The sequence below is a fragment of the Myxocyprinus asiaticus genome, chromosome 22 (assembly GCF_019703515.2).
Source record: "Myxocyprinus asiaticus isolate MX2 ecotype Aquarium Trade chromosome 22, UBuf_Myxa_2, whole genome shotgun sequence".
Taxonomy (NCBI): domain Eukaryota; kingdom Metazoa; phylum Chordata; class Actinopteri; order Cypriniformes; family Catostomidae; genus Myxocyprinus; species Myxocyprinus asiaticus.
The window spans coordinates 7,842,008-7,865,911 of NC_059365.1; the positions used below are offsets into that span (position 1 = coordinate 7,842,008).

At 38.1% G+C, this 23,904-nt stretch overlaps 1 protein-coding gene across 4 annotated transcripts; it reads right to left on the minus strand.

The window, feature by feature from the left end:
- Positions 1–692: 692 nt before the first annotated feature.
- LOC127412881 (E3 ubiquitin/ISG15 ligase TRIM25-like) lies at positions 693–22,907 on the minus strand. Of its 4 annotated transcripts, XM_051649574.1 has the most exons (14): positions 22,797–22,907; positions 22,419–22,481; positions 21,226–21,782; positions 19,493–19,588; positions 18,524–18,757; positions 11,415–11,553; positions 11,150–11,185; positions 6,794–6,852; positions 6,498–6,624; positions 3,392–3,468; positions 3,209–3,221; positions 2,553–2,676; positions 2,375–2,426; positions 693–1,729 (listed from the first exon to the last, which is right to left on the minus strand). In XM_051649574.1, the coding sequence occupies exons 2-14, from the start codon at positions 22,471–22,473 to the stop codon at positions 1,580–1,582; spliced, it is 1,719 nt and encodes a 572-aa protein (XP_051505534.1). In that variant the 5' UTR covers positions 22,474–22,481; positions 22,797–22,907; the 3' UTR covers positions 693–1,579. The 4 variants fall into 4 exon arrangements, 2 of the variants coding, with proteins under 2 accessions (XP_051505534.1, XP_051505535.1); XM_051649575.1 differs by lacking the exons at positions 3,209–3,221; positions 3,392–3,468; XR_007892498.1 differs by lacking the exons at positions 693–1,729; positions 2,375–2,426; positions 2,553–2,676; positions 3,209–3,221; positions 3,392–3,468 and adding an exon at positions 7,477–10,676 and having other exon boundaries at positions 6,571–6,651.
- Between the last annotated feature and the right edge of the window lie 997 nt (positions 22,908–23,904).

A 23,904-nucleotide genomic window follows, 5' to 3' on the forward strand; every position in this document is an offset into this window, starting at 1 on the left:
TCAGGAATTATGAAAAACTGAGTTTAAATGTATTTGGCTAAGGTGTATGTAAACTTCTGACTTCAACTGTATGTGTAATACTATTAAAATGTGAATTCACGTGTTCATATGTACGTCTGTTTGCATTTCTGTGACAGCTGAAGGGTGTGCAGCAATGAACAAGGAGAAAATAGACATTACTTAAAAAACAAGTAACTTAAAAGTAATTAGTAATGTGATTATTTTTTCAATGAGGTAATCAGTAAAGAAATCTGATAATAATTTTAGGAAAGTTGTTAGTAATTTGTTGTGGATTACTTTTTTTATTAATTACCCAACACAGAATGGTCTTGTCATCATATTTAGTTGTATCTTGTTTATTTATCTTTCATTGTGGCTTTTAATATTTTGACCTGTCATGTGACCTATCACAGATCCAATCCACTTTCAATGGAAATTATTTATTGTTAGAAAAATAAAATAGCTTTTGTACCTCTTTGTACATTTTTAAAAGCATATTTCCTATGCAAAAAAAAAATTGTCTGATGACAAAATAAGCTGTGGCAAAATATCTGTATCGGCCCATAGTTGTTTTTTTCTTCTTCATCTGTACCTGACAAAATTTGTCATATCACTGGACCCTTAACAAAAATGCATTTTATATGATTGACATATAAAAGCACCAAACCGGGAAAAAATAGAAGTAAACAATCAGTGATCAAAATGTTTATTGAAATAAATTCAATGGTCCTGACATGACTAACATTTCTTAACTTACAGGTCCTTCATACATGAAAGTATATACAAATATTTACATTTACAAACTAGCCTTGTTAGTTTTAGTCCCCTTTGTCAACTTACCATTCAAACATGACCACTGAGTAAGTTATCAATATAAGATATTGTTTAAAAGTGCTTATGTTCATTGAAGGACTTTTCCTGGGAAAGCACAATCAAAACATTTACGTTGTCTTGACCAAAATCCACTGTTTCATCCTTCAAATTTACAATATGATTGATGGCCAATCAAGAATCAGTTTATTAATTCTGATATGCAGATGCCAATGCCCTAATTATAAATGAACAAAGCTAACAAGGCCAGTATGAGGGTGAGGCATCCCAAACCAATTCAATACAAGAATGGAGAACAATCCAGCAGAGAGTTGTTTTCTTCTTAAAACTAAACTAACATTACAATAAGGTTGTTCATACATTTACCATTTGATCTGGACCCTATCATTAACTAAGTTACTCAACACTATAAACTGGGCAGTTGAGTGACAAAACAAAAACAAAAAAAATAATATTAGCAGCAAAGTCCTCAAACCCAGGCTTCTCCATGCAAAGTTAGGTTCCTCTTGTACTCCAAAACAGTATATGTATTCACAATTTAAAAATTCTATTTCTGGACTAAGTGCAAGTTTAACTCCTGCAAGTTGTTTTTTTTCCCGCCAAAATGTCATATCTGTATTGATGTACAAAATATGAAAGAGCTAAACTTGCCACACAGAGGGCCATGTGCAGTTGATTAGTGAGAGCATCTAGAATTTTGCTGACTGAATGCTGATCTCAATGCCTGGGTAACTTGTTTATCTTACAATTATATATATATGGGGTGATACTGTTTGTGAGTGAGTTTCTTTCTACACGTAGGACAGCTGTGAGCTCTACTGAGAGAGTCGCGGAGGCACTGACTACAGAACAGGTGGCCGCATTTCGTGGAAACCATGAGCCGACCGCTGTCAGTAATCTGAAAATAGGAACAACGACTCACAATTTATTCCAAAAAAAAAAAAATAATAATTCAGTTTAAAGGAATAGTTCACCCAACTACAAGTCACGCCAAGTTTGATGTCAATAATGAATAGTCATAAGACTCACACGAACTAAGGATGTTTGATGTAACACATCAAATATGAAGTCAAATCTATTTGAGTGTATGCAAGTGCCAATGAGATTAGCTACATTTCAGTCTTCTCCTCACATAAAAATATTGTATGGCTTCAGAAGACTTGGAATATAGCACACTAGGCGTATGGCCTACTTTCATAATAATTTATGGTTCATTTTTGGAGCTTAACAGCCCCTGTATTCACTTTCATTGCATGGAAAAGAGCATCCGGGACATTTAATATCAACATCTTATTTTGTGTTCCACGGAAAAGATAAAGTCATACGGGTTTGGAATGACTTAAGGGTGAGTCAGTGTTGACAATTTTCATTTATGGGTGAACTATACCTTCAAATGCCCTTCAAATTAAATGATTTTGATAGATTTTGATAGAAATGTTGTTGCAGGACCAACAAGGATGTTGATCCAGCAACACATTCTATCTGGCTAAATAATGTTAAGCATGTATAATTAGTTGAGTAACAGGCACATAAAATGACTTACCTCTGAATAAGCATCCATGCACACAGGACAGCTAACTGCCCCAGGAGTAGACCTAAGCACCACAAAAAAAAACAACAAAAAAAAAAACACACATGACCAGATGTACTTGCAGGTTCAATATTCTAATAGTTTGGTACTGACAGACATTTGAGCATGGTAATGGATGTTGTGTGTATACCTGGCTCTGGAGCTCTCATGTAGAGTGGAAAGTAAGCCTGGACTGAGTCTTAGACTGGACTCTTCCTCTTCATCACTGCTCAGTACGTAACTCTCTGTGTCCTGCCTGCGTCTGCTTGGCACAACTGCAACACAAACAATGAATTTATACATAGGTTACAAAATTCATTTAGTGGCAATGACCCATTTACAGTGCTTAAAAGGAATATTCCAGGTTCAATACAAGTTAGGCTAAATCAACAGCATTTGTGGCATAATGTTGATTACTCCAAAAAAAATAATTGACTGGAGAAGAAAAAAAAAAAAAAAAAAGAATTTAAATTGCGGTACAGTAAGGTGATTACAAAGGAAGTGAATGGGGCCAGTTCTTAAATGTTAAAATACACACTGTTTTTTTGTTTTTTTTACACAATATTTAGTATTTACTCAGGAATAAAAATATATTTAAAAACAGATATTGTGTACATTGACAAGACTATTGGTAGATTTTTGAAACCAATACAAGGGAAAGTAAACGCTTTTGTTATTCGGCCAAGTGGGCACAGTTATCAGACAAAGCATATAATCTCAAATAATCTCAAAATGGCCAAATATTTGATGATTTATCAGAATATCCCTAATACAGATCAATAAAAGGAAAACAGGATGGAGCCTTACCCTCTTCCACAACCTTTTTTCCCCCGACAAGGCATGAGAGAACAGTAAAACAGAACAGAGACGATCAGTTATTATAAGGGTCTTTAATTATACAACACCAACACAAATCCATAAAGCACGATACATGCTTAGGCCAAATCACTGGTTCAATATGGATGTTCAGTGTATGTGCTTAGGACTCACCACAACTGAATCATTATTCGTGAGATCAACAACAGCAGGTTCTGACCCTTCACACGTTAAATCCACCACATCTTCACCTTATCCAGTGGATAGTGAAATAAAAGCAAAATAGCACATTGAAGAGAAATACTGAGATTTTTTTTTTAAAAAAGACTCTAAAACATGCAAGGAAGTGGTGTGCACTATTTAGACTTGAATTAAGAATGCCTTTCAAATTCCAATTCCATTTCTGAGTTCAAACTGAACTGAGGCATGAAACAGGATGCAGAATTGTAATTAAAAAATTAAAGTTTATAGAATTAAAATGAAAATGTACAAATTTAGTTTTTAATTATGCATTTAATTTTTCAGCACAACTCACCCATATGCATGTAATTGTAAACACACCATTTGGGGTATATCCTGAAATATTTCATGATACAATGATTTGTGAGGTTATAAAAAGTTGTGATGTAACTAGTTATTTAAAAAACATTATGGTGGCTATTTTGTGGTTTGATAGCTGTGCTAATTATTTTGACTAATTGAACTTATTTTATAAGAAATATGTTAAATATAATCAATCACATGTGATTAGTTGACAAAATATATTCCACATATCAGAGAATAAATAGGCAAATTTGTTGAAATCAATGATGTAATTAATCACGTTTTGGACCAAAACTTGTGATGACTAATGAAATTCCTCTGCCATGTAAATGTGTCGAATTTCTCTTGAGTTGCAATTCAGTCAATTCCAAAGTTAAGATGAAGCATGAGATGTTTCATCGTTACAAAGTTTTACACCGAGGTATGTGACAACCTCCTTAACAGGGATCCCTTCAGTTTCATTGAAGTTAACACTCTTAATTGGAAATAACTCACATTTGCTAATATTTAGTTTGAGACCAGATACCTCTGAAAAATTATTTATGGTACAAATTGCCTCGCTAACCTCTGCAGCATTTTTAAGGAACAAAGTGTGTCTTCGGCCAACTGACACATTTTTAATTAATTCCCAAAAATTTTAATACCTTGAAAGAAAGTCATATTTACATAACAGGAAAAACTTGCGTGACAAGCAAAAAAGAAACTGGGCAGCCCTGTCTAATGCCTCTAGAAAGAACAAATCTACCAGAAGACCCATGAATCATTTTAACGGAGCTGCTACACTGTGTACAGGGTTGTTATTGCCTTTCTAAAAAAACTTTCCAATTGTATTTAAGTGTTTTGAACATAAACTTGTGTTCTATGAGATGTCACAATCAAAATTTAATTTGAAAATGAAATTTTACTTAGTCCTAAATCTATCAACAGTTTTACTTTACTCGAATGAATATGACATTTCAAAAAGAAAAGTGTATGTTATTGATTTGTTTTTGTTAATAGGACAATTTTATATTCATCAGAGTAAGTGGAGTGAGTTAAAAACCCAACTTTGTTCATTTCCAAACAGCCCTTGAAATTAATTTTGAATCTATAACATTTTCAAAAACAAAAAAGCCAGAAAAACGGTCTTTGTTAAATTAATTTAATATACACTGGTGGCCAAAAGTTTGGAATAATGTACAGATTTTGCTCTTATGGAAATAAATTGGTATTTTTATTCACCAAAGTGGCATTCAACTGATCATAATGTATAGTCAGGATATTACTAATATAAAAAATAAAAAAATCCTCCACGTGCAGCAATGACAGCTTTGCAGATCCTTGGCATTCTAGCTGTCAGTTTGTCCAGATACTCAGGTGACATTTCACCCCACACTTCCTGTAGCACTTGCCATAGATGTGGCTGTCTTGCCGGGCACTTCTCAAGCACCTTACAGTCTAGCTGATCCCACAAAAGCTCAGTGGGGTTAAGATCCATAACACTCTTTTCAAATTATCTGTTGTCCAATGTCTGTGTTTCTTTGCCCACTCTAACCTTTTCTTTTTGGTTTTCTGTTTCAAAAGTGGCTTTTTCTTTGCAGTTTCTTCCCATAAGGCCTGCACCCCTGAGTCTTCTCTTTACTGTTGTACATGAAACTGGTGTTGAGCGGGTAGAATTCAATGAAGCTGTCAGCTGAGGACATGTGAGGCATCTATTTCTCAAACTAGAGACTCTGATGTACTTATCCTCTTGTTTAGTTGTACATCTGGCCTTCCACATCTCTTTCTGTCCTTGTTAGAACCAGTTGTCCTTTGTCTTTGAAGACTGTAGTGTACACCTTTGTATGAAAACTTTGTATAGCCTTCATTCCTCAAAACAATGATTGACTGACGAGTTTCTAGAGAAAGCTGTTTCTATTTCTTTGCCATTTTTGACCTAATATTGACCTTAAGACATGCCAGTCTATTGCATACTGTGGCAACTCAAAAACAAACACAAAGACAATGTTAAGCCTCTTTTAACGAACCAAATAGCTTTCAACTGTGTTTGATATAATGGCAAGTGATTTTATTGTACCAAATTAGCAATTTAGCATGATTACTCAATGATAAGGTGTTGGAGTGATGGCTGCTGGAAAAGGGGCCTGTCTAGATTTGATCAAAAATGACTTTTTTCAAATAGTGATGGTGCTGTTTTTTACATCAGCAATGTCCTGACTATACTTTGTGATCAGCTGAATGCCACTTTGGTGAATTAAAGCACCAATTTTCTTCCGAAACAGCAAAATCTGTACATTACTCCAAACTTTTGGCCGCTGGTGTTTGTTTGTGACACGCTTCAGTTTTGTTTTTTATTTATTTTCTGTTATGTTTTAATTTGTATTTGTACTATTTGTGTCAAATGTCTGAAAACTTCATTAATCATTAATAATAATAATAATAAAGTCTGTCAATTCCTTTTCCTGTCATACTGATTCAACATCCTGTGGGGCGTGGCCTATTCAATTCAAATTCCAACTCATCTACTGAAAGGAAACCACTTTTTAAATTCTTAATTTAGCCCAACCATGCTTAGAAATGTGTGAGGCAGCAGAATTGCTCGTTCACATAAGATAATAGCACTGATTGAATGTTATCACCAACTTAAAATACATGTTGTTTTAGGCCATGTACCAATAACATGATCTTTGACAAACTTGTCAAACACAACAATCAGAGTGAAAAGACTCATCCTCCAGAAGAAAGATTCCAAACTTACTGTTTGTTCTGTCACTTTCAAGAACATCAATGGTCTCCATAGCTGTGTGGGACGTCTGACTCCGATTCCTCTTGCTGTTGCCACGTCTCGAACACGAAGTGGAAGCCGTCCGTCTTTTCCTCTGAGTCTGAGAGAACAGGAGCGCCAACGGTTACTATGGTACAAGCGTAGTATTGTTGATGTTTGAGCTAAACAACATGCTGCAGATTAAACTGCCACTCAACATTGGCGCATGGGCTCAAGTGTAATTTTAATGTTTTAATGACGTGTGTGCTCACGTGGTCAATGATACTCACAGCATGACTCATGATTACTCTTGATTTACTCGCTGCTGGAGTTAAGTGCACGAGTCCAGCTGAAAAACACCGATTTAGAAAGTTCAATTAAGCCTTGAAATGTGGATTTTTAGCCACCCGACAAGTTATCAGTATTGACGATAACTGATAAAAACACATTTTAACTACGTCTTTACAATAAACGATACCACAACTCCATAAGACCAACATAGAGCTTTCAATGAGAACTAGAAATAATCGTTTAAACCGTGACATTTACGTGTTCTCTAGGTCGGATAATAAAGGTACTCGTTCATATAATACATTCAGCCAAGAAAGCCCATGTCTAACTGCCCATTTAACTGACTGAGCAGTAAGCAAAACGTGCAAAACATTACAGAAAATTAACAGTTCAAAGCATTGACATGCGCTAAAAGGGCGCGTCTTGTTATTTTATTAATAAATATTTAATACTGAACAAAATGTCATTAAAATAATAGACAAATTACTATGTTTAAGTAGAGCTGTATATTGTAGCTAGCTTGCTAACAGTTACATTAGCTAACTTAATTCATAGTGCTAGTACTCCAGCAATCGTTTAAATAAATCACTGTGTGATACACTCTCAGATAGCTTTATACTTTCAATTATTACAAACCGAATCAACACTGATGTGAGTTTAGCAGGAATAGCCGGTTACATACAACAATCTCCAGTTGTCAGCCTTTGATAGGAGCATAAGCACAAATACAGTAGAGTAACACAAACAGTTCAGTGCTCGTTAGCGACACCTATGGAAGTGGAGTGTGATGAATAAGTTTTTTTAAAATTTAAAATGGCATATTCACAACAAACAACAAAACGTGACCACCTAAGACAAAAGATTTACTTGATGGACAAAAACAGCAAGGAGCAAGATAATATGAGATAAAATGACTGTAGCCTAGCATACTAAGATTTTTGTAACTCTGCTGAAAAGAATAAAACTGCTAAACCAGCGTAAGATGGCTTGCTGGTCTTATGCTGCCTTCACGTGCTATCGGAATTATCGTAATTACGAGTTTCCCACTCGAAAGTTGCACATGATGAATGACCCCTCAAGTCGAAATTACAACTGGGAAATTCTGAGATAATTATGCATATGGTGCGTTCCATTTGTACTCGGAAGTCGGAAATTCCGAGTTCCTAGTAGGAACCATCTCGAAAACTCGGAGGAACCGCAACAACATCGACTTCAGAATCCAAAATGGCTGCTCAGCGCATCAACAGTAAGTGAAACAGTAGTAATATATTGTTTATTAGCACTTCTGTTTGTCTGTGTCTCAGTAAACTCAGTGGTGCACACAGTACTATCCAACCTCTATCTGTGGACATGATACTTCGGGATTATCTGTGCAAAATACTGCTTTTTTATGTGTTTTTATTGACTGGTATTGCTAACAATGGCTACTTCCCCCACCCCATTTGTATTCTGAAAGAGCAAGCACAACAAAGGTTTGCCTGGACGCGTCCATCTTGGTTTTCCGACTTGCGTACTGGAACGCGGTCAACTCGGGTGTGACGTCATTCCCAGCTCCGACAACTGAGGTAAATGGAATGCACCAAAACTCTGGCATTTTGATACCCGAGTTTCCGAGATGGGAGGAGTCCTAAACTTTCAACATGGTGGAGGAGAGTACAGTTTCTGTAGTGAATGACAGGTTTTGTTAATTTTTCTAAATACAGCTAATTGGTAACGCTTGCCGTATTGGTCATATTAATTTATGTATATCAGCAACCATTCTATGCATGTTGTACATTTTTACACCGTGAAAATAGCTTGTATTTGACCAAAATATAATTATCGTTGGCAAGCTAACTGAGTGATATGTATTATGGTGTCAAAATAAAAGTTCCTCAAGAAATATGTATGAATGAACCTGGCGTCGTCCATGTTTCCCGTTCTTTCCGACAACAAAGAACGTGAACACGACATACTCGTAATTACCACTTCAGAAGTGGGATAAATCTGATGGCACATGAAGGCAGCATTAATTGGTTGAAGCTGATCTCCCTTTCTTCTGTAGAAGGATTTAGAATTCTGAAAATGCCTGACAAACATCTTTGACTGAAACACTGTGTTATTTAATATAAAATGGATACATCCGGTCCTGGATGCTAATTGGTCAAAAGCAGTGTTTTAATCACGATTAAGCACAGCTATGACCTCTTCACAAAGCTTCTATTTGTATCACTGCGCAGATAGCTGGCAGTCATTATTGTTACATAGCAATATTACTGTTTACAAGCAAACGCTCCGTTCCAGCACTTACAGGTTTCTTTTTTGGCAGTGCAGAATAGAACTGCTGTCTATGGGTGCTTCGCTCAAATTGAGCTGAAAATTCCAAATATTGTTGTTTGTGGGATTGAAACAGCACATTTCTGAAAGGTTGTTGGAGATTAGGACTTCTTTAAATTTCCTTCAGGATCAGTAGATCGGGATAAACTCATAAGTTATTTGACAAAATGTATGATTTTTCACGGATCTTTGTTATCGCGTCTGCTCTTTTAAGACCCATTTGATCCTGCAGTTGCTGTTGGTAGATTTAAACTATTCACAGAAGAATGGCACAAACTCTGTTCGCACACAGCTGTTTTTAATTTCTAAAGTGCAGTCACTGTGACTGATATGAGGCCAAATATCATCTAAGGATGATCTTAAATGAACAAGACCACCATGTAAGATAATTTTTTTTAGGTTACAAACTGGTAATTACAAGGGTATTATGCTATAAATGTGGTTTATGAGGACATTTCTAGTGTCTCCATAATTCAAATCACACACACACACACACACACACACACACACACACAAACAGTCACAAAAGCGCATTCATGGACAGTTTTGAAGCTGAGTACATAATTATAATGATAATATAATTATATTTATTTACAAACAAAAAAAAAAAATTACAAAAGCAATTAGCTAAGATAATACTAACTTTATGGCACTTCAGCATTTATGTGTGGATTACTGCTCAGTCTTCAGTGTAATTATAGCCACCTGGCTGATGACTCATATAAGGTATGTGTATGCAAACACTTAAAGACTTGCCGAATTTATATCAGCTGTAGGCTGATTTTGAATTAAAAATGTAAAATATTTAGAAAGAAGAAAAAATAGAAGGAATCAATCAATTACGAACAATATACTGCAGTTGCCTGATTTATAATACATAAAATTAACTGTAATCTGATTGAGTATTTTAAATGTTTTTTTAATCTAATTAAAAATTGTTTTTTTGCAGTCTGATTAAATAATCCAGATTACATGTAATACCTTACTACCCAGCACTGTTGACAGGTAAGATGATCATTGGGGCTGAGTTTTTATATTCATCATTATCAGCAAATCTTGGGGAAAAGTATGGATAGAGTTTCTCAGTGAAAGACTGACCAGTGAAAGAGTAGATATGATACCTAGACTCCACATCATAAAAGGAGACCAGACCCTCCTCATAATCCACAAACACCCCCACTTTCTTTGGATTTACTCTCAGAGTAATAAATAATGGGTTATTGTCTAAAACTCCCAAAAAATCCACTGACTCCCCGGATGTATATCCATCAATACTCAAAAGACCCACAGCCCATAATCCATCCTGAGGTCTATTTTCGATCTCCTCCTTCCTGCTGATGGATTCTCTGACCACTCCTAAACTCCAGCCAGTCATTCCCTCCACCTGTACCTCAAAATAAAATCTCCCCAAGGAGAACCCCTCCTTTCCCAAGACACAGGGAAGTTTGTCAAATCTCTCTGGGTTATCTGGGAGATCATGCTTAATGTCTCCATTACTTATTTGTTTTCCATCATCAGACAGGATGAGTTCAGGATGAGCTGTATCAGGGTCTAGAGTCACATCCACTAAGATAGAGATGACAGAAAATGAATCACATCTTTGGAATACAAAGATTTTTTAAACACATTTAGTATTAAAGTGTTCAGTGAACTTAGAATTTAAATGCACATAGTATTTTTGTCCAATTTTTACAGCTAAAGAAAATAACACTTTCGATAAATATGTTTAAAATGATGTGCACTCACATTAATATATTTTGTGTCTGGTTTGAATCATAATTCTTGTTTTTTGACAAAATTTTAAAGATATTTAGTCATAATTTTGTCATGTCATCTTAATTAATTTTAGAAAATTAGTTCTGACTAAAATGGCATATCATTTTAATATGAAAATGACATTCTAGTTGATACTATGCAAAATATATTTTCAAAAATGTACCAACATTAATAAATTTCATTAACATGTATGCATGAGATAGAGATAGGGGACACCTATTTGCTTGTGAATGTGAAAAATCAGTGCAGATCACACATTATACCTTTATGTTGATGTATCATCTTCAGCTCTGTGGAGACTAATGACAGTAAAAGAAGATGTTTATTTTTTAATATATATCAGTATACTTGATTATAGACTGCAAGTTTATCTAATTGTCTGATCAGCTAATTAAACGTATAATTATAATATAACCTAATTATTATAGTTTAATAATAAAAGAAATAATTTAATTTCCAGTTGCATTTTTAAAAATTAATTTCCTCAGATCAGATATTTTTTGTATGCTGTATTTGATATTCGGTTACCAGTTTCACTGAGTTTCTCTTCTAGAGTCATCTGAAGTGGATTCAGGAATTTCCTTAGCATGTACACACCCAAATGAGTGTCAGTACTGACATCAGTCCAGCTCTGGGTTTGTGGAGGGCTGCACAGAGATGGGTGAATCTACAGAAGGAGAGAGGAGAAAACCTTAGCATGGGAAATGTTATCTTGCAATGCATTTAGCACCACATTAAAGTACTAACATACTTTGTTATAATGTTAACATTGGAAATCCATTAAAATATTCATAAATTATTGTAAGAAAGGTTTCTTGGCCGTGATGAAAGGAGGAAATGGGAGCCGGTTCCACAGTCCACGACAGTTTCTTTTATTACAAACAAAAACAACGCTTTACAGCGGTCACAACAAAAACTCTTGCTTTCCAGCAATGTCAGCTCCAGCACATCAAACATGCTTCACTCGCCATTTCTCTCCCTCGTCTGTGGACTGAGTCGCCTTTTACCTCCCCCATCTCACTGCAAACAAAGAAAAGTCATTAGAAATCATTAGTCCCAGGTAGAAGTCCTTACCACTTCCTTTCTCCCTCAGACAATCGCTTGACCACACCCCCACCTCCACATACCCACACCGCCTGACTCAGGCTGGGGGCCGTCCGTCCTGCCCACTCCATCCCCCCCATTTCTGGAGAGGAAATCTGCGACAGCCATCTGTGCCCCCGGCCTGTGAACCACCTTGAACTTAAATGGCTGGAGTGCCAGATACCAATGGGTGATACGGGCATTGGCATCCTTCATGCGGTGGAGCCATTGGAGTGGGGCGTGGTCCGAACAGAGGGTGAACGCTCGTCCCAATAAATAGTAGCAGAGAGTGAGGACCGCCCATTTGAAGGCCAGACACTCCTTCTCTATGGTGCTGTACTTAGTCTCTCTCGTTGAGAGCTTCCAACTAATGTACAGCATGGGCCGCTCCTTCCCCTCCACCATCTGGGACAATACAACCCCCAGACCCCTGTCCAATGCGTCCGTCTGCAAAACAAAAGGGAGAGAGAAGTCAGGTAAATGTAGAAGCGGCCCACCACATAGTGTAGCTTTCACCTGCATAAAAGCTTGTTGGCACGGCTCTGCCCACTGGACTGGATCTGGTGCTCCCTTTTTAGTGAGATCAGACAGCGGGCTGGTGACGTCCGAATAATTAGGTACAAATCTCCTATAATAGCCAGCCAGCCCCAGGAACTGTCTCACATCCTTTTTGGTCTTGGGTCTCGGTGAAAGCCCAAGATACTGAGCTTCTACCTGTCCCATTACGCACTTCTTGGGGTTTGCTGTGAGTCCCGCCCGTCGCAGCGATCTCAGGACAGACCCCAGATGCTGCATATGCTGCTGACAATCATTGCTGTATATAATGATATCACTCAGATAGGCAGCGGCATAAGCAGAGTGCATTCTGAGGATTCTGTCCATGAGTCACTGAAATGTAGCCGGGGCCCCAAACAAACTGAACGGAAGTGTCATGAATTGGTTTAATCCAAACGGTGTAGAAAAGCTGTTTATTCACAGGAAATTGGAATCAAGAGGATCTGCCAATATCCCTTTGTAAAATCCAGTGTTGAATAAAAATGAGCCGCGCCCAACAGATCGAGCAGTCTGTCAATACAAGGCATTGGATATGTATCAAATTTTGACACTGCATTGACTTTTCTGTAATCTACACAGAACCGAACCGTTGCTCTTAGGTACCAGAATGACCAGGCTGGACCAGTTGCTGTGTGATTCTTCTATTACCCCCATATGAAGCATAGATTTCTATTCTTCCTGAACTACTTGTTTTTTTTGCGCTCAGGCAACCGGTAGGGACGAGTGCATACCACTACTCCAGGGGTGGTCTCTATGTGGTGTTCTATGAGATTTATGTGACTGGGAAGGGGCGAGAACACATCTCAAAATTCTTTCTGCAACTTGGTAACCTCCATGTATTGGGACGGTGAGAGGTGGTCTCCGCAAGTGAATTGATCAAATTTTTAAAAACTCACCTCCAGTCCAAGCTCCACTCTCTCCGGAACTACCATCACCAGTGTCATAGGGACCGCCTCTCTCCATGGTTTAAGGAGATTGAGGTGGTATATCTGATGTGCCCCGATTCTATCCATTAGCCTCACCTCATAGTTGACTTCCCCGAATTGCCGTGTGACCTCAAAGGGTCCTTGCCACTTCGCAAGTAATTTAGAGCTTGATGTGGGCAGCAATACAAGTACCTTATCTCCCGGTGTAAATTCCCTTAGCCGAGCTCCCGTTATACAGATGGAACTGATGTTCTTGAGCCTGTAACAAATTCTCCTGTGAAAGTCGCCCCAATATATGGAGTTTTGCTCTCAGGTCAAGAACGTATTGAATTTCATTTTTGCTGTTTAAAGGCCCCTCCTCCCAATTTTCTCTCATGATGTCTAAGATGCCACGAGGCTTATGACCATACAATTATTAGAATGAGGAAAACCCCGTGGAGGCTTGCACCGCGAATAATAGGGGTTCGAACCACTTATTCCAATTCCGAGCGTTTGTGAACAAACTTTCGAATCATGTTTTTCAGGGTCTGATTAAATAGACCAAGCCGTCCGTTTGTGGGTGGTACACGCTTGTCAGAATCTATTTAATTCCTAATAATACATACAGCTTGCGTAGTGTAGGTGACATGAAAGCAGTGCCTTGATCAGTGAGGATTTCTTTCAGAATCCCCACTTGGGAGATGATTTTGAAGAGTGCCTCTGCCACACTACGTGCTAAGATTGTGTACAGAGGCACTGCTTCCGAGTATCGCATTGCATAGTCCACTAGCACCAACACAAAGTGATGCCTGCATGCTGTCCATTCTAATGCCCCAACGAGGTCCATCTCAATTCTTTCGAAGGGGATCTCGATTAACAGAAGAGGGTGCAGTTGTGCTTTTGGAATGGCTGGCAGATTCACCAGCTGACATTCACACCATCGGTGTACAACCCCGCGAATACCTGGCCAATAGAAATGGGCCATTAGATGGCTCAGTATTTTTTCCTGCCCTAAGTCACCCACCATTGGATTATAATGAGCCATCTGGAATAACATTTCCCAATGGCTCTTCGGTATTAATAATTGGGTTGTATCTTCCTTTGTCTGAGTGTTCTGTGACACTCGATATAACCGAACCTTGATAATTGAAAAATACGGATATGCGAGTGCAACGTCTGGCTGGAGGTATTGACCATCAATCACTTTCACTTGGTCAAAGGCATGCTTAAGGGTCTCGTCTTGCGTCTGCTCTAGAGGGATATCCCCTGCAGGGAATTTTCTAAGGGCTGGGGAAGCCGAGACTTCCCCCTCCCTAATGTCATCCTGACGTTTGACGTAGACTGCCCAGGCTCCACCTCCCCAGCCAGCAAATCGCAACCCCACATCGCACACTTTGTTATAGGACCCATCCACACACAACCCTTTCAATAACGTTTGAAAAGCCAGCCAATTGGTACTCAAAATTAGTGGTTGGGTGAAGCGGGGACTAACCACAGCCTCAATATTATGGACCCACTCCGCTGTTCCCCATGGCAGCCGGTAGACTAACTGTTCCAGCACCATGAGGTTGACGATGTAGTCTGCATCATCTTCCTCCTCAGTCAGCAACCACCGTCGGCAGGCGTCACGGAGCTGTTGTGCAAAGGCGAACGGGCGGCTGACATCACTCAGCATCAGGGTGCAGAACTGCTGGCGGTGTTGTTCTGGGCTGTGGGCGACCAGCATAGTCCAGGAGGTTGGCGAACGGGAGTTGTTGGGCCACGAGTTGTGCCTCCCCAGTCTGCAGCGGCAAAAGATGGACCACCCAATGCGTACGTGGCCATTTCTGGGCTTTGGTCGTGTGCTTAAACAGCTCCAGGAATGCCTCCACATCGTCCTGAGCTCCCATCTTGGCGAGTATCACGTAGGTCCCACTGCTGCCGGGGTCGCGGATGAAGCCCCCTCCTGGGGTAACAAGCTCTGCAATGCCCGCCGGTACCCTGCTTGGGCCTGAAGGAGCGCCTCAAAGTGATGTTCCTGCTCCTTCCGCAGCTCCTTTGGGGCCTGTTGTTGGGTCTGTTGGATGCTGGTGAAGGACTTGATGATTTCTCTCAGCGGCGAGGATTCCATAGCAGTGTATTCTTCCTCCTTCACGGGTTTCGGCAACAGTGTAACAAAGGTTTATTGGTTGTGATGAAAGGAGGAAGCGGGAGCCGGTTCGACAGTCCACGACAGTTTCTTTTATTACAAACAAAAACAACGCTTTACAGCGGTCACAACAAAAACTTGCTTTCCAGCAATGTCAGCTCCAGCACATCAAACATGCTTCACTTGCCAACTCTCTCCTCATCTGTGGACTGAGTCACCTTTTATCTCCCCCATCTCACTGCAAACAAAGAACAGTTATTAGAGATCATTCACCCCAGGTGGAAGTCCTTACCGCTTTCTCTCTCCCTCAGATGATCACTTGACCACACCCCCACCTCCACAATGATAAACAGAGTCTAACTTGTACATTACATTATTTAATAACTATTTCCGGTTGATAGGGAATGCTGGCGCGTATGGCTGGCGCTCCTTTCACCGTTTAAATGTTTAAATATTTATTTTACTGGTATCGGATTTTCAGAGCCTCAAAGTTTTACGTTTTTATAGTCTGAGCTCTACTTTATTTATTCTTTGTTGTGATGTGGGATTACCTTTTAAACTTTGAACTGCTGTTATTATCTGTGAGCTTCCTATTGTGGAGTCAACCCTGCTGTTCCCTTGCCCAGGATTTACATCTCTTTGAGGCTACTGTGGATGTGGTCCTTTCATGGCTTTAAGGTACACTGCATGGCAGCTACTGAATTGAAAATGGAACTATTATTTGCCGAAAGATACTCATGAACTTTGTCAAAATAATGGAATATTGCATCCAAAATGCTACATGTATCACAGATCAAGACGTAGTTTTGTCTCTTCATCTTCGACTGCCATCTCTATTCCACTGTTTCGGCAGAAAGCCAAAAGACTGTTTTATACTGCCATTGATTTTAACAATTTGACACTGTTCGGAAAAATATTCTTGCTACCACATCTGTCTTTTTGGTTTCATTCCTCAGCCTGTCTTGTTTCTCCGGCACCCCTCTCTCAAATTTCTCTCAACTTGACCATGTTACTCTAAGTAATGAGGTATCACATGTGAAAGCTACCACTAGCATAGCTGATCCTCTACCGACTAGTTTTTTCAAATCCTGTTTTGCCTCTCTGTGTCCCATTGTCTTGGACATAATAAATGACTCCTTGCATACTGGCGTTGTGCCTGCAGCATTTAAAATGGCTGCTGTAACTCCAGTTCCAAAAAAGCCTAATATGGATTAGGACAATTTGAGCAACTTCCATCCCATTTCAAATCTTCCCTTCCTTGCAAAAATCTTAGAGCGTGCTGTTGCCTCTCAATTATACAATCACCTCATTGTCAATGATCTCTTTGAGGCATTTCAGTCTGGTTTTTGTAAATTTCATAATACAGAAATGGCTCTAGTCAAGGTCACTAATGACTTGTTAATGGCTTCAGACTCAGGCTCTTTTTCTATTCTCATCCTTCTTGATCTCAGTGCAGCTTTCGACACTGTTGATCACACTGTTTTACTCACCCATCTTAAATCTGTCTTTGGTGTCTCCGGTACTGCATTAAACTGGTTCAGGTCCTATCTCTCTGATCGTAGGCAGTTTATCTCTCTAGGTGGTTACAGGTCTAAGATTGGTTCAGTCCACTCTGGTGTCCCACAGGGTTAAATTTTGGGCCCTTTACTTTTTAGTATTTATATTTTTCCTCTTGGTCAGCTTTTAAGATCACTGGGTCTTAATTATAATTTCTACGCAAACGACACATAGATCTGCATTCATTCTAAACTTGTTGAAAATTTGGCAGATGCCTTTTTTTTTTATACTGTATTTCTGAGATAAAAACTTGGATGGCTCAAAATTTTCTTTGTCTTAACAGTAATAAGACAGACGTTATGCTTACTGGGTTTTCTCACCAGCTTCATGAGGCTGGCTCCTTTACTCTGTCCATTGAGGGCTCAGTTTTGGAGCAAAAATGAAAAAATCTTGGTGTTTTATTTGACACAAATTTGTCATTTTGATCCTCATGTAAAAAATACTGTTAAAACATCCTTTTATCATCTCAGAAACATTGCAAGACTGCACTCTATGTTATCATTCTCTGTGGCTGAAAAGCTGATCAATACTTTCGTCTTCTCTCACACTGATTATTGCAATGTTCTCCTTGCTGGGGTCTCAAAATCTACATTAAATAAATTGCAATATGTGCAAAACTCAGCTGCCAGAATCCTGACTAGGGCCAAGGCAAGTGATCACATCACTCCTACTGGGAATCCTTGCACTAGCTCCCTGTCAGGTTTCATGTTGATTTTAAAATTCTTATGCTTACCTACAAGGCTTTGCATGGTTTGGTTCCCCAATATTTGCCTGAGCTTTTAACCCTGTACACCCCAAAGCATGATCTCCGCTCCTCTAAATCTGGTCTTTTAACTGTTCCTCAGACTCATTTACGCTCTATGGGTGACAGGGCTTTCTCTTCTTATGCTCCGAAACTCTGGTACTCTCTACCCTTAGAACTTAGAGAAGTTCAGTCTTTTAGTGAATTTAAATCATATCTTAAAATTTATTTTTTTCCAGGAGGCTTTTGTTTGCTCCTATTGTTTTCAGTTAATTTATTATTATCATTATATTTACTGTGTTTTATCATTAGCTGTTTCAAGATGCATGTTTATTCTATTTGTATTAAGCTCTGTATTTTTTTCCTTTCTATGTAAAGTGCCTTGAGAGGCCTCTTTAAAGGCACTATATAAAATAAAGTTTATTATTATTATTATTATTATTATATTAATACATTTTAATGTGGGAGGGTCAGTAAAACATATAACTTTTCTTTAGATTCTTAACTGTAGCTTTAGTTGACTTTAATTTAATATTGTATTCTGGTTTAACACAATTAGCTTAAGATCAAACAACAATTATAGGACTCCCTCCAGTACTTCCACTGACCCCTTGTTAAAAACCTCTGGTGTTATGCATTATGATTGATCAGAGAGATTGAATCTGACCTGTAGGAGATAAAGATGATCTTCAGTGTGTGAAAGCTGCTCCAGCTCAGCATCTTTCCTCTTGAGCTCAGTGATTTCCTTCTCCAGCTCTTTAATGAGCTCTTCATCCTGTTTCTCTGCTGCTTTCTGCTTCTCCTCCATCACCTCCAGCAGCTCAGCCTGACATCTCTCAATGGAGCGCATCAGAGCCATAAAAAGCTCGACACTGGCTGCTGTCTGTTCCTCTGTGTTTTTCTGATGAATAGAATAATACAAAAGATCAATGAAAAAATTCACCACCTTTATTTATAAGGGAAATTGAAACATTATAATGCGTAAAATAAGTAATGCATAAAAACTAGAAAAGCAAAGCTAGTAAAGACAGTAAATGCTGGCTTGGCAAAGCCTGAAGTCTGAAGGTTATATAACATTACATACAGACAGAATTACAACAGGTAGAAAGAAATATATATTACAGGGAGTGAATTTATGCACTCCCACACAAAAGTTTTGCATTCCCTCGCAATAATTTTGGGTTCTCTCACAATAAATTAACCATGGTGTTACTATATTAAAGTTAGTAAAAAAAAAAAAAAAAGTTTTTTGTTTGTTTTGCAGAATGATTATAAAATCCCCCAAAGTATGGTTGCGAGGGAACACAAAACTGTTGTGAGGGAATGTAAATGTTTTTGTGAGGAACACATAACTCTTTCAGAAAATACATTTTCTCCCTGTCCTTTATGGGGCTCAGTACAGTACTTATCAAATATTGTACATACCAAGGCATATATTGTAACTGTTTTCAAAATACACATGCTTATAACTTTCAAAATGTCAAAAAATGCCCAAGTTTTCAAACTACATTAGACCTACAGGTATATAACCATCAAACTTCAAACTAGCCTTTAAACTGTTTTAAACTTTCAGGCGAGTCAAGTCAACACACATTTGTTATGACAAACTTTCCTTGCTAGTCATTTTTTAACTCACTTTTCTGAGTTCTGCTGAGTTTTTGATGTCTTGGATCTTCTTGATTCTGTCCTGAATCATCTGCTGCACATCTGCCTGTGTCTTCACCAGCTTATTCTATAGAAACATAAGAACACATCTGAATATAGATATTCCATCTTCTTCTATCAAACATATTTCTGCTTGAATTCTCCAAAACAGAAATCTGATATATGGCTACGTACAGTACGAATATACATATAAAATTACGGGCTCTTTCTTCGTGAGGGCAATGCTACGTGCTATGACTGTGTGCAATGTCTTATCCAATTTTTAGTACTAATTCTAAGTGCAATCTTTGTGCCAGCACAAAGCAGAAGTGCGTGTGTGTTGGAGTGTTTGAGCTACCATGGGTGTATACCCGCAAACTCTGGGTGTATTGTATCTAAATGAAGTGGCACAACGCACAATTTGCTATTTTCCTGATAAATATGTAATTGCGCTAAGACGTTTCAAAACTACCTCTTATCTCAGCGCAAAGTCCAAATTCAATTCCTGCATTTGCAGTTTGGAGATTCCAGCAGCAAAGTTTATGTCGAAACTCTGAAAATACTGTAAATACTGTAAATACTGTACTGAAAATACTGTAAATACTGTAAAATACTGTAAAGTGGAACATCAAATTGTCCATGACGATCACTGTTGTCGCTGTTGAGAGATTTGTGTTAAACTATCTATAGATCAATATAAAACTATGTTTATATTTACAATTGTATTTATTATCTAATTTGTATTAGTGATTTTCCACCTGTTATCGTAGAGTGATTTTGAAGTCACTGCAAATGGGGCAGGTGAAAGAAGTTGCGATATGCGATTTTATTGTATTTTTTTTACCACTTCGTTATTTGGATTATACTTTCGTTTCGTTTGAAGTGTAATTTGAATTTAGAAATATTTTTGGTTTAATATTATAGTGTTTAAATACATGAATTAATTTTAAAAAAAATCAAAATCGACCATTAGAATTAAAGTGTGTGCCGATATGATCACTGTAAATACTAGACATGATTTGTGTCAGTAGACGAAAATGATTAATAATACTTACATTCTCTATAATTTAGTGGAGCATACATCCATATTCTGATGAGAATCATATTTTCTATGTGTATAAAAGGAGCGTGTCACTGTCATATGCCTGGCATTCATCAAGGACAGTTAATGCACAAATGAACATAATTTTCAATTCCTCTAATGTATTGCATACAGTCCATTTACACTACCAACTTCTTATGAATGTGCTGTCCTTGATTATATTGCTGGTACTTGAGGGAATGGAATACAATATGATGCAGACAGCAGAATAACTGGAGAAGAACCTTCGAATTAAATTGCCAAACCCACTTGCGCCTAGACTTTGTGCATGCTTGCACGAAAAAACCAAAATTTCATGGCCATGTCCACAGGCTTCGAGCTTATCACTTATGGCATAGTTGCACTTAATGCTTGCGCTCTTAAATACGGCCCTACAGTTTATTTGAGCAAATATGTACATATTCAAATTCCACTAGTATTTGAAAAAATATGTTACATATATGAAAACTAATTTTGTAGTATTATGAAATGCTGCACATGCCAAATGTACAAGTATGTGACTTTATATCAGTGAAAACCATATCTGAACATATTTCATGTGTTTTGTATATATTGCCATATATCAGATTTCGGCATGTGCTTTAAAAGCAGTTTAGCATTTTAACGTTGTAAGTAACTCTTGCCTTCTTCTCTCCACTCTCCTCCACTATAGGAACAGTGTTGTGAGTCTTGTGATCTGTCGCAGCGCAGAACAGACACACACACATCTGATCATCTCTGCAGAAGAGCTCCAGAGGTTTCTCATGTTCCTGGCATATATAGTCCTCCAGATTCACCACAGCATCAATGAGTTTGTGTTTCTTTAAACGTTGGACTCTGTGATGAGGTTCCAGGTGAGTGTCACAGTAAGAGCTCTGACACACCAGGCAGGACTTCACGGCTTTCAGCTTTCTTTCATCACAGATGTCACAAAGAACTTCACAGAACTTTCTCAGACCAGACTTTTCTTTAAAGTGCTGCACGACCTGTCTAAGTGCTGTGTTGACCTTGAGGTCGGGTCTTTTACTGAATGTTTCTTTACAGTATGGACAGCAGCAGCCCTTGCTATTGTCCCAGCACTCTTTCAGGCAGGTTTTACAGAAGCTGTGTCCACATGGAATGGTGACTGGATCAATGAAAACGTCCAGACAGATAGAACACTGGAGCTCTTCAGTTAAAGGACCACTAGAGGATGTAATGACTGAAAAAAAATAAATAAATAAAAAAAAAAAAAAAAAAAGAACGGATAAAAATATAGCACATACATTTCTGGACACAATCCTTAAAGGGATAGTTCATGCAAAAATGAACATTCTGTCCTCATTTACACACACTCATATCATTCCTACCCTGTATGACTCAAAAGGAGATGTTTAGCAGAATGTTCATGCTGCTCTTTCCATACAATTAAAGTGAATGAGGACTGAGGCTGTTAAGTGCAAAAAGTGGAAACAACAAGTGGAAGTCCAAACAGCTTCCATTTGATAGCTTTGTGTGAGGGACAATTCGAAATTCAAGCCTTTACTCATGGAAACCCCTTCACTGTAGCTGTCAAATCTCATTGTCATGTTCGGTTATGACACATGTGAGAACCACTTATGTCAAACCTGGCCATTTTTTGTGAGTTGTAAGGACTACTTTTAGGTTAGTGTGCAATCATGTTTTTTTATTCTTTTTCTTTTTTTTTTTTTCTTTTGCAGCTTGATAAACGTGGTCACTGTGAATTGTCTCTGTATAAAGAGTAAATAAGGTTAAATATAACATAATTTTCATTTTCGGGTGAACTATTCCTTTAAGATCTGAGGAAAACATTCACATTTCTGGGTTACTGACTTACTTTGAGGTATTTCTAAACTCTTTTCACTGGTCACCCTTTGTTTTGATTCTGCCATTGCTCTTCCTGATCAGGAAAAAGTCAGCACATAGTTTATTTAAACAGCATGCATTGTAATGTATTGTATCTCACTACACAAGCTTCCTGTTTCTCAGACCTTTTAAGTGATTTGACAAAATTAACTTTAATTATTTCACATAAAATTGGATGACATAATTTACATAGTTTAGTAATACAATTATGAAACCATTTAAATGTAGTAAACAACCACACTTTGAATCACACTTCCACCATTGCTCAATTTATTCTACTTGCACAATTAACTAGTCTATTTAACATTTGAAAACTGTTAAGGGAAATCTCTGTATTTCCATCACATACCTGCAGGTAAATATCAGCTGTTTTCTTACTTGTTTAAAGAGATAAACAGTTTATTGACTTCTAGACTTATAGTTCCATGTTTCAGGTAACTTTCACTTTCACTTAAAGCACTTATAGCGCTCACTTATAGCTCCTCCCGTATTTTGTCAAGAGTTTAAAGTCCGGTTTTGCAGCCTCATCAAGGATTAAACTTGATTTGCAGCATTGCGGATGTGCGTTTAATGTACTTGTCATGATCAACTAAGGTAATTGACCTAAATTGATAATGTCACTTGATACGTGCCATTTTACTTGAAGACCATGAACAAAACTATGCAAGATAAAAGAAAATGTGACCCAGGCTACATTAAATCCAGGTTACATTTTTTTAAGGTCACGACTTCTATCGAAGCAAAACCAGTTGTGAAACACTGACTTAAAGCTGACCAGAAATGTTGTTCTGAATCCAAACCCATCTAACTTTATTTCTTCCATGGAACACTAATTTTAGGCAATATGACGAACATTCTACCGCTGCACCACAGAGAGCATTAACTTGCAGCATTACTGTCCATGGCAGCTGCTCTGCAGAGAGTGGTGAGAACCACAGAGCTCTTCATGGGGAATAAACTCTTTGTTCTGCAAAAAAAAGCTTTACAGGACTACAGCTGTCTGAGGAAAGAAAAAGGAATCACTGTGTGGACTCACAGCCAGGGGCGTAGCACCAGGCACAGAACTATTTTAGGGTCCCCTGACCAATTTGGGTTTGTGGTGGGGATAATATTCAGTATAAACTTTTTCGAAGGATATTTAACAGTGCAAATTCATAACGTTTTATGTTCAAATACAAATATTATTTGGATCAAGATATAATTTTTTTTTTATTATTATTTATTTTGTATCCCTTTTTCTCCCAATTTGGAATGCCCAATTCCCACTTCTTAGTAGGTCCTCGTGGTAGCGCGGTTACTAACCTCAATCAAGGTGTCGGAGGACAAGTCTCAGTTGCCTCCACTTCTGAGACAGTCAATCTGCACATCTTATCACGTGGCTCGTTGTGCATGACACCGCAGAGACACACAGCATGTGGAGGCTCATGCTACTCTCCGTGATCCACGCACAACTTGCC

Excerpts from the sequence above, each read along its gene's own strand:
- LOC127412881 (XM_051649574.1), bottom strand. The coding sequence starts at position 22,473 with ATGGCAGAATCAAAACAAAGGGTGACCAGTGAAAAGAGTTTAGAAATA. Across the intron at positions 19,589-21,225 it reads AGGAGAGTGGAGAGAAGAAG|AATAAGCTGGTGAAGACACA; the intron begins GCAAGAGTTACT and ends ATGTTTCTATAG. Across the intron at positions 6,853-11,149 it reads GATGATACATCAACATAAAG|CTGGACTCGTGCACTTAACT; the intron begins GTATAATGTGTG and ends GGTGTTTTTCAG.